The 10499-nt window shown below is 35.6% G+C and overlaps 1 protein-coding gene across 1 annotated transcript; it reads left to right on the top strand.

Moving 5' to 3' along the window:
• Positions 1-949: 949 nt before the first annotated feature.
• LOC145209574 (hatching enzyme 1.2-like) lies at positions 950-4006 on the top strand. The gene is made up of 10 exons (XM_080079890.1): positions 950-998; positions 1110-1181; positions 1251-1340; positions 1540-1720; positions 1810-1943; positions 2248-2411; positions 2673-2808; positions 3245-3377; positions 3540-3643; positions 3981-4006. Exons 1-10 carry the CDS (start codon positions 950-952, stop codon positions 4004-4006), a joined length of 1089 nt encoding a protein of 362 aa, XP_079936016.1.
• Positions 4007-10499: the final 6493 nt, after the last annotated feature.

The raw sequence follows: 10499 nt of genomic DNA, 5'->3' as shown, positions 1-10499 counted from the left end.
GTCGCAGATGTGGCGTAAACGATACAATAAAGTAGAAAGAAGCATATGAAAAAGTCACTAAAAAGGGTACAAAAATTATGAAAATAATGTTCTTTTATGTTTTAGTTCGTTTATTTAGTTGTCACACGAAAGAATTTCTTATCCTTTTTGCAAATCAACAATAAAACAAAATGATGAAATGATGGTATAAGACAAACCATGTTGGGATAAGCTTACTGTTTACGTTACTTTCCTTTATTCGGAAAATTACACTGCACCCGATGTGTTTTCTCTGATGTGGTGAAATAGTTTAGCCTAGCACGATGAGACAAAAGAAATTACTGGTTAGTGAATAGTACTATAAATTATTTTACAACATTCCGCAATCATTGCATGCGTGACACTGCAAACGTGGCAATTGTTCGAAAATGATCAGCAGTCCTTGATCGTTGTCTTTTATGTAATGTTGCAATGGCATTTGTTTGTGACATACGAACTGGAACTGTACATCATTTCTGGCCAAATAGCGTGCGCTTGTCAATACGTGCAGTGCTGTAAGGAGCTTCGTCCGCACTTTGATGGGTCGGGTAGCTGACAAGATTTCGTTTTACTGCACAAACGTCCTTGTCAGCAAAAGATTTTGATTGAAATTTCCTCACTTGTGATTTGGCCTGACGAATATTTTTTGGTCGGTTCGCACGGGTCACCTGTCGGATATGTCGCAACCTTTCCGTTTCCAGAACAGTTGTCATGAATCATTGGGAAAGACGTCTTAAAAGGGATTAATCTCTTATGCCATCGGCACGAACTCAACTGTAAATAGACAGAAATAGTTGACACAGGACATAACGTGTTGGCAGTTTATGAAAAAATAGTGTGCATTTGTATAGAAAACATCAACTATAAATACAGTTGCTGTTTACGGTGTTTTACGCCAAGGAACAATAAAAGTTCGTAAGAAGTGTCGAAAATGATGATTAAACTATTGTGGTGTATTGGAGTGTTGGCTGCATATACTGGTAAGTTGGATTAAAACTAGTTTCGTATTTGGTCTGGAGAAATAGCAACAATTTTATTAAACCAAAATGGCGAACGATCGATTTTTAACTTTAATTGTCCCGTTTGTTTAGTTGCATTGCCCCTTAGTGAGAGACAGGAATTGAGAAACAAATTACTGGACATACTTTCTGAAAGAGTTGAAGGTAATTAGACATGTATTGTTAGTGGTTGTGCTAATTTTAACATCATTTCAAAGGCATTTGTTTTTATAGGTGAGCGAAAATGTCCAGTGGTTGATCCTTTTGATATGAACGTTGTCAGTCCGAACGCCCCCGGTCCATTGGAAATCAATCAATGCCAAGGTGGTATTCTGTTCTTTAAATAAAAAAATAAAAAATAAAAAATGACATCCCCAACAGAAGAATTTCACCTTTAAATTATAACAAAAATTAGTTTATTATAGCGTTCAGTTGAGTTATCATAAAAATGACCTTTTTATACTATTACAAAAACAATAACAAAAAAATTAAATTCTTTTTTTCAAATATTTTTTATAATTAGTAAACGAATTAAAGCAAGGTGACAGAGGTTGCGAAGACATCGACACGTCAAAATGTCAGACAGAGTGCAAACTTGGGTACGAGACTAACTACGAGGGCTGCGTCATCAGTTGCCGATGCAAAACATCAGGACTGTTTGACGGAGATATTATGATGAACGGTTCGTCTATTTTATTAATCTCATATAAGTTGGCCTTGCTACTAAAACATATTTTGTTAATACGGTTTGCTTCTACATGCGAATTTATTTACGATACCAATATCTTATCACAGCTGAACATGTGAAGATGTTTCTGGAAGACGATTCAGCCAATAGGGGAGCGTCTAGGTGGTTTCGCCGATGGGATAATCTTCGCCAACCGGACGGCACTTACAATGTGCCCTACGAGTTTCATTCGTCTATCTGTAAGTTTATAAAAAAATTAAATGTTCCACGATCAAAACAAAATTGGTGTAAAATCAATAAATCGTTGTTTGAACTTAGACAATTCTTTGTGCATAGTCAACATTGTTATAAATGCAACCTTTGTTTTAAACACACCATACTTTCATTATAACTGGTAAAAAAGCCTTGTTTAAAAATCTCATACGACTTGTAAGGTAATATTAAACAGTCCCGTGATGAAGATCGATAACTTGTAATGTTAGAAACTGGTCTTATGGAGCCCATTTTCAGTCCTGTCATTATAACGCTTTGTTGCTCCTCTAGTGGAAAATCCCCGAGCGAGGAAGGCCATCCTAGATGCTATGGCTCAATACGCCGAAGAGACCTGTCTCCGATTTGTACCCAGATCCTACGAAAGCGATTACTTATACATTCATCGAGGAAGGGGTTGCTGGTCTTATATCGGAAGAAACAGAGGAAAGCAACCGGTAAAAATGATTTAGGTTTAATTTTGCAAATTAAAAAAAATAGATAATGCTTTGCAGACGGTTTAGTAATCCCGAAAAGCAATTTGACAATATACTGTTGTTTATTAACTTAACATGGCCATCATTCTTTTTTGCACTGTATCACTGCAAGAGTTTAATTTTCGGTGTTTTTAAATCACTTAATAACCTCAGTTTTGTGTTGTTGATTTCCTCAAGGAGGACCATGGACTTTTAATTTCTGTGTTCACTTTGCGACTATAGGTGTCAATTGGCCGTGGGTGTGAATGGAAAGGAATTGTAATGCACGAATTCATGCATGCCATGGGATTCTTTCACGAACAGTCAAGACCCGACCGTGACAGTTACGTGAGAATCAATTTTGAAAACATTCGTAAAGGTAAGTGCCTCAGCACGCAGTGATGTGATTAGCTAAGTTAAATTGTTTGTTTGTTGTATGTAGTTGTTTGTGTTATTTTTGTCCTTGCTGGGCGGGCAACGCCTGACTTACAATGAGTCCACCTTGAATCTGCTGGTTTTGTTGCAAGTCTGCTAAGCCTTTTGCTCATATGTTTTCCTAAAAGGCGTGTGTCTCATCTTAAAAGTCCTACTCGATTATCATGGTACATTTATTGGCCACTTTTGGTCACTAATTTTGGGCAAGAAACTGTGGTTAGTGGTTTAAAAATAAATTCGGTTTAAAACTTTACCCATAAACGGAGAATAGAACTGGTCAATTGTGAGACGCATGTAGACTGACATAAAAGTTGAGTTGTGTATGTGGACAATGTTTTACGGGGGTGATGGAAATAGTAACGTTTGTGTATTATTTCAAGGCATGGAGGGAAATTTCCAAAAGATGGCCGAGCGTTATGTTGATTCGATGGGTTCACCCTATGACATGGGGTCAGTAATGCACTACGGAGGCTACTCTTTTTCGAAGAACAGAAAACCGACAATCGTTAGTGTGTAAGTAAACAAACAAAATGCAATCTTTGTGCAACCTTGTGCAGTGAATTTTTTTAACCTTTGTACTTAAAATATTGCTTTGTTTAAATATGTTTTATGATGGTAATGGTACGAAGATAAAACATTACATTTTTTAATTATTTTTTTAATGCTTTATTTCAGAGCTACGGGTAAACCAGTGGTGAGACAGAGAAACGGATTTTCGGTTGAAGATGCAAAACAACTAAACATGATGTACAAATGCAAAAACTACAACTACGATTACGGTATGCATATTTACCCACGAGTAAAACGAATTATGTAAAGCTAAAAACGTATTTTAGCCACATTGAGATCTTCCATTAATCCAGAAAAATTCAAAAGATGCACCACAGATAACGGAAATTGCAGCGTCTGTGCATATTAATCTAAATACAAATGTGACAGTACAATACTAAAATCGCAAAACGTTATTGTATCAACTGTACTTGTAAGTGAGTGAAAAGGGAATGCGGGACACTGCCTTAATCTAATACACATCTACTTTCGGCTCAATTTAAATCTCTTTCCTGATGACTTATAATTATAAATTTTCCTTGTTTATGACAAATTTTATTTTTGCAGGTTTTGACGACAACGAAATGAAATAAACAAACACACCTACAACTACGAAAACTGCTACCTTTTTCTTTATTTGTATTTTCTTTATATTTTTCATCTTGCAACATTGAAATGTCGCTCACAAATGTTGAAGAATTGTTTGTCATGCAACTTCAACAATAATGTATAAAAATAAAACCATCGGCGACACAAACTTGTTCGTTTGGCAAAATTTTACAACACTACCGGGTCAAACTAAATCTGTCCAACTTTTTTGCGCTATTCAGTCAGGGTGAATCAGTAGAATTCCTTTTATGCATAGAAAAATACACTAACTGAAGAAAACTATTAAAAAAACTTTTTTAAAATATTGGGGTTGAAAGTACAATTTTTTTTCACCGTAAGGATTCGATATTTGTTAATTTATCGTCCTGACATTTTAACCTTACTACTATAATACTAATAGCAAAGCCACACAAAAAAAGCACCAAAAGATACTCAAAACATCACTGAGATAAATAATGTTGAGATAAGATTGTTTAGAGTTGCTGTGATAGAAGTGCCATGCATAGTCGATACTTGTTACACCTTTGCGTTGTGACCCTTGGAACGCCGTTTCGGCATTGATTCTGACCAGCAGTAATATGAACGAGTTACGGATAAAAATACCACTGGGTAATTACAAAATGATAAGAAGTGCAGACAAATCATTTTTTGTTCAAATAGTTTGGAAAACTCTAACAGTTTAAAATCTTTCGGGGGAAAACTGCGTAAAGTTACATTTCGACTATATTTTGCTCGTTAAGAGAAAGCACAGCAGCACAACTACGCTAAATTGGAAAGCGCTGTAGCGCAACCGTTAATGTTAGAACGATGCAAAACGACATTGCAAAAATACCTGTACTTTTATTGTTTCGAAAACAAGTGAAAAAAGTTATGTACAGGTTCAAAATGTTACTTATACCTGCTGTTTTTCCGTATGTTATGCCTTCCAAAAATCAGCTTTGGTCAACGTTTGTTAAATATTTTGGCCAAGTTTGGCTATAAATTAAAACACCGAAATTAACAAAAAGGTTAGATATTTTGTGCTGTTTACTTAGATTTCCAAATTCCTAATCGTGCGTCCTCGGTTTTCAAATTACGTCAACCACCCGTATTACCTATTTAACTGCATTTTGAGACACATACAGACCTCGACAATTCAAGTCACCTACCAGTTATAGCAACGCGTGGTTTAATCTAATCCCTTTTTTATTCTTTGCAACGCTTTGAATTTGTTTCGTTTTTCTGTGAATTATTACGTTTGCTTCTGGGCTCTTGGTAACACAATGTCTTTATTTGCTCACAAACTTCCGCTTATTTAAATATTTTATTTATTTATTTGGAATGTGATGGAAAAGGTCTGCAAGCCTGATATATACGCACAACACCTTATCAATCCTGAATTCTATATATCACCAGCATACGGTGGATGCTTACGGTATTAGGTCATTTTCTCGTTTCTCAGAACCTGACCCGTATTTAAAAATTTCCAGGCCAATCCCTATCCTTCTTGTCCGCAAGTATGTAATTTAAATCTCTGTGGAATTTAACCTTCTAAAAATTCGATAATTAACTTACAAATAAATATTTCCTAAATTAGCAAATTGATTGTTTCTGTTAATTAGTCGAACCAGAGTTGCAAGCGGGCCCGAAATCTGACCCCGAACACGGCCCGAACCCGAAAGTATAAGCCCGAAGCCCGGCCCGAACCCGAAACGCTTTTGCAAAGCCTGTTTAGGCCCGAAATTTTAATTGACAGGCCTATCCACGAAAGCCTTGCAAAAAAGGATGAGAAAGAAAAAAGAGAAAGACAACAAACACAATGAACAATAGTAGACAATGGGGTAAACAATACGTTTTAGAGAAGGGGGGGCATTAGGTCAAAGCCAGAGAATTTTTACTTAGAAGAGTGATTTTATTTAAAAAACAATGGCGGACACGGAACGCAAAGTCAGGCCCGTTTTAGGCCCGTTTTCACACAAATACCTAAGCCCGAACCCGGCCCTAAAAGCCCGGCCCGACTTGCAACTCTGAGTCGAACTATAGTTTAGTGTGTTTATTAAATTTGTTGAAGATAAAAGCAGAAAATTTTATCCATAATTACAATTTTTTGACGAGAAAAACATTGTCCGCGTGATAAAAAAAACGATTCCCACGTTTGCAAATAATACTGTTTTAAGCATTTGTCGTCATATCCTATTCTTGCCAGCGCCAAATTAATGTAAGACCAAATTCCATTGGGTTTTAAAAGGGTGACGCAAAGTGCGCCCAATCTGAAAAGGAAGTGATTTTCCGTAGACATTTCAGTCAGAGTACAAAAGTATCATAAATAGACAGTAAAGCGCCTTATTTATGGTGGGACCAATTCTTTACAGAGCACTATTTCATGCATAATGAAGTTTGTTTTCGTTGCGTTGTTTTGTGCTGCAGTATCTGTGGCAGGTAGGTCCTGTTGTACTTTTTAGAAGATTTATTGTACTAAGCGTTTTTGTATTGGCTTTTTGCTGTAATAATTGGATGCATAAAACTGTGAGAATTGCTTGTATCATAACCGTTACAAAGAATAATAAAATTACAAAATTGGCAGCAATATAACAGTTTTCAGCTGTTGTTATTGTACTCTGGTCTAAAAACGTATTTTTGTTGCTGTATTTATTGTAGTTGTACATACAATGAGATGCAGTCTCAAAGACCGACTGCTGGATTTGCTGAATTTAAACTACCAAGGTAAGAGAGTTTTCAATTGTTTAGTTAGGGAATTATTACACCAACCAAAAAAGGAAATCTAAAATTACACCAATAAGCTTCTCAATAACATTCCAAAACGTGTTTATTACTGGTTGTTTGCTATGTTCAATTAAAAAGGCGAGCGTACACTTATAACTTTTTATGTGACAATTACATAATGACTTATAATACCGTGTAACTGCAGCGCGTTCAGCCATTATTCACCAGTTGTGTTCGACGATTTTTTGCGCTCCATTACGCTTAACGTTGCGCAGCTATTTTCGGCTTGGTGATTGTTTTAGTGCAATTTTGTTACTATGTTGTCTTTCACCAAGCAAAATAGACTCAACTCAACACTACAACTTAACTCCTCATTCCTTTATTGTCCCATGGATGTTTTTTTCACTTTTACGTTAAGCTTAAGACACAAATATAAGACCTAACACATATATGCAGAAGACTACTATAACTCTCCTCAGGCAGCGACGAGAAGATGTTGCATCTCGTGGAAAAAAGAGTACGGAAAGTTCTATGTTCCATATCAGCTAATAGGTTTGTTTTTCACTAAACCAATATAAAGAGTAATAGCTTGATTCGGAATTACGGTATCGTTTAAGACAAAACACATGGTTTCGAGTTGAATACGTACATTTTTTTAAATTGTGAGTTTAAAAGTAGTCAACGAAAACCAACAACATAAACAAAAATGGGGCTAGTAATCTTATAATATATAAGTATAAGTACGAAACGTAACAGAAAAAAACCGTACCGGCAGAGGCTCAACTACATATTTTGTAAATGTGTTTTTAAATTAAAGTTTACTTTCGCACTTTATGACCAAGGCTACAATATAATCGAGTCATTATTTAAAATCGAACTTGATAAGGAAAGTTGTAACCCACAATAAGGGTAATGATCAACCCATGTTATTATATGTATGCTCATGATGCACTCACCCACCGAATTAGGTATCTTTCATATGATGAGTGTCGTATTAGATATGATGTAAGTTTGGGATCTATTAGTCTTTTTAAAAGCTCTGCCTTTAATCTAAAAGTTTGCACGTCTAAATAGGTTATAAAACCAGCGCTAGAAGATTACTAAATAAGATTTTTATCACTTTCGACATCACCTAATATGTCTACTTGCCTCAAATAAACAACTTCCAATTTTCACCAGGCGATTAGCCTAACAGCCAAACATTATAAGTAGTCTTAAGTAAAAGAGCTTTGGTGATTTTTTTCTGATGTTATTTATATTCCAGCATGTTTGTTTTACGTTTGGAATATTCTAATTCGTAAACGTTGTGTTTGACAGTAAATCTCTTAATGGGTTTTTCTAGGTTTGGACATGATCAGGGAACCTTTCGATATATTCACTGAAAATATTGAAAGGTGCACATGTGTTAAGTTCTGCAATGGAAGCATTAGAAGAGGGAGTTACATTCAATTGGTTTACCATGAACGAAAATGTAATTACTCTTGTAACGGCAACAAAATCACTGTAAGTAAACATAATACTGTTATTAGGCGGGCGAAAAATTTTTAAAATTTCGATTGAGTCCATTTTTCATTGTATACCACATCTGCAGTGGACAGATATTTTCATACCTAAAAGCCTGAAACAATAGGCAGACTTCTCAACTTTCAAAATCACTTTAAAACAAACTACAGACACATTTTTTGACAGATTACAATATCCGATCGGAATGGCTTAAGAGCTGCGAAAATGTTTTTGTTAAAAAGCCTAAAACAGGCAATTGTGAGCTTTGAAAACAGTAAGTTACTCTCACAAACACATTACTTTTTGACAGCAAGCAATAAAAATCATGCATTAAAATGGAACGAATGTAAAAAATGTTTTGTAACTGGCAAAATAGATTACATTAATAAAATTTGTAATGTTTCCTAAGTGCTTGTGCGTGTCTTTGATTTTGCATTAGAATGATTGGAATTAATTAAATAGTGAACTATTTTCTGTTACTTTTTGTGTTTATTTCAATGTGAATCATCATTCACAGCTAAAAGATGCAAAGCGAATTGTTGTGGAAGGAACAGCAGACCGTAAGTTATAGGCCACATTATGGCTAAATGTTTTAAGTTCACAGTTCAGTGAAGTACTTAAAGTTAGCTGAAACCAGTGGTGGGTTTCAATTTTTTTGTCAGCCGGTTCTGTCACAAAAGTCATATGTTTCAGCCGGTTCTCTTACAAAAAGTCCATCGACAGGAACCAGTAATGCTAACCGGTTCGCTGATCCCATAAAATTTCGTGAGACGATTCTAGAACCGGTGCGAACCGGCTGAATCCCACCAATGGCTAATCACCACCTTGGGGTGCACCACCTGCAGCCAGTAATACACGTTTATGCGGTTGTGCACCCACAAAAAAAGATATGTACTGGTGGCCGTAATTCTTTTGCTTCATATTTGGCTTCTAAAGCAAAGTTAGATTTTTCAGGCGCTGAAGCCTGCTTTAACGTGTTTAGCAGCTATGCCTTTTGTGCAGCTATAAAAATGGCAACAAAGCACAATTACCGCCATAAATAGCTACACCATAAAGCTTACATGTGATCGATAAATTATTTACTTAAATCTATGGATTAAGATAGACATCAATCTGGTGCCCGTTGGTGAAAAGCACCCAGTCATCTACCACGAATAAGTTTTGTGCCTCTGGACTAACATAGCCAATTATAACTTACAATTGCAGAAGAACGACCGAGTTCAATCTCGCAACACCCTCTGCGATAGAACTGAAACACATTACGGAAATAAATGATATACTTTGCGGTATGAAAATCATTAACCTTTATTCTGTTTCCTATGTTATGCTGCAACAACACAATGACAATTTCTTCTCGTTTTGTTTTTGTAGGACTACGAAAATGCCAAACAAGTGATTCCCTGGCTACCGATGACGAACCTAATGATTTCTATTGACGACCTTTTCTCGATTTTGATGTTTAGTTGCACAACTTCGCGTTTTCGGCTTACGTTGCTATTTACTGGTTATTTATTGTATATGCGTTCAAAATAAACATAATAATATTTCATGAAAATTTTTCCTAAATGAGGTAGCCTATAAGCGATTCCTATTCGGACGTAAATATAACTTCTGGTCAAAGTAAATTTAGGCACGAAAAAGTATTAATTAAATTTGTTCCTTCAACACTGCAACGTGGTAAACAGGGTAAACAAGTCAAATAGGTGTATAAATGTATCTGATAAAATACGAAAGCAATTTCAGAACACTTTCCAAGGTCGCAAGTTATTGGCCCGCTAATTACCTCTTCTATAATCTATATAACTATGAGCAACATATTTTGCGGATCTTTTTCCTTTTTGATAAAAAAAATTATTTTTAGTTCATCACCTTAAAGTCTAGAATTTGACCGCAAAAGTTATTTAATACACAAAATCACTTTCATAAATCAAAAAAAATGGACTATTATGTGAGGTACCTTGTTTTTAATTGTACATTTCTGTTAAAAACAACAGCAACACAGCGGTCCACAACTTGAATTAGGACGTGGCCCAAAATTTCCTAAACGTTATAGACCCGTGTACCATCCTCAGGTACTTGCTTGTATTATTCAACCAAGCAGCCATCAGTCTGTTTAGTATAAAAAAACAAGATTTTTACACCTTAGGCGTGCCTGTTTTAAACAAAGAGAGGTCTCAAATAACCCTACGGCCGTGTGTTGTCACTGCTGTACCCTCCTCAACTAATATATGTTTATGATGAACTACATGTACACTTGGGATCATCATCATA

Source organism: Phallusia mammillata, chromosome 1 (assembly GCF_965637545.1).
Source record: "Phallusia mammillata chromosome 1, kaPhaMamm4.hap1.1, whole genome shotgun sequence".
NCBI lineage: Eukaryota > Metazoa > Chordata > Ascidiacea > Phlebobranchia > Ascidiidae > Phallusia > Phallusia mammillata.
This window is presented reverse-complemented; position numbering and strand designations above follow the sequence as displayed.

Bases quoted from the DNA above. Each gene is read 5' to 3' on its own strand.
- LOC145209574 (XM_080079890.1), top strand. From the start codon at position 950: ATGATGATTAAACTATTGTGGTGTATTGGAGTGTTGGCTGCATATACT. The intron at 999-1,109 runs GTAAGTTGGATT...CCGTTTGTTTAG, and splicing joins AGTGTTGGCTGCATATACTG to TTGCATTGCCCCTTAGTGAG. The intron at 1,944-2,247 runs GTAAGTTTATAA...TTGCTCCTCTAG, and splicing joins CGAGTTTCATTCGTCTATCT to TGGAAAATCCCCGAGCGAGG.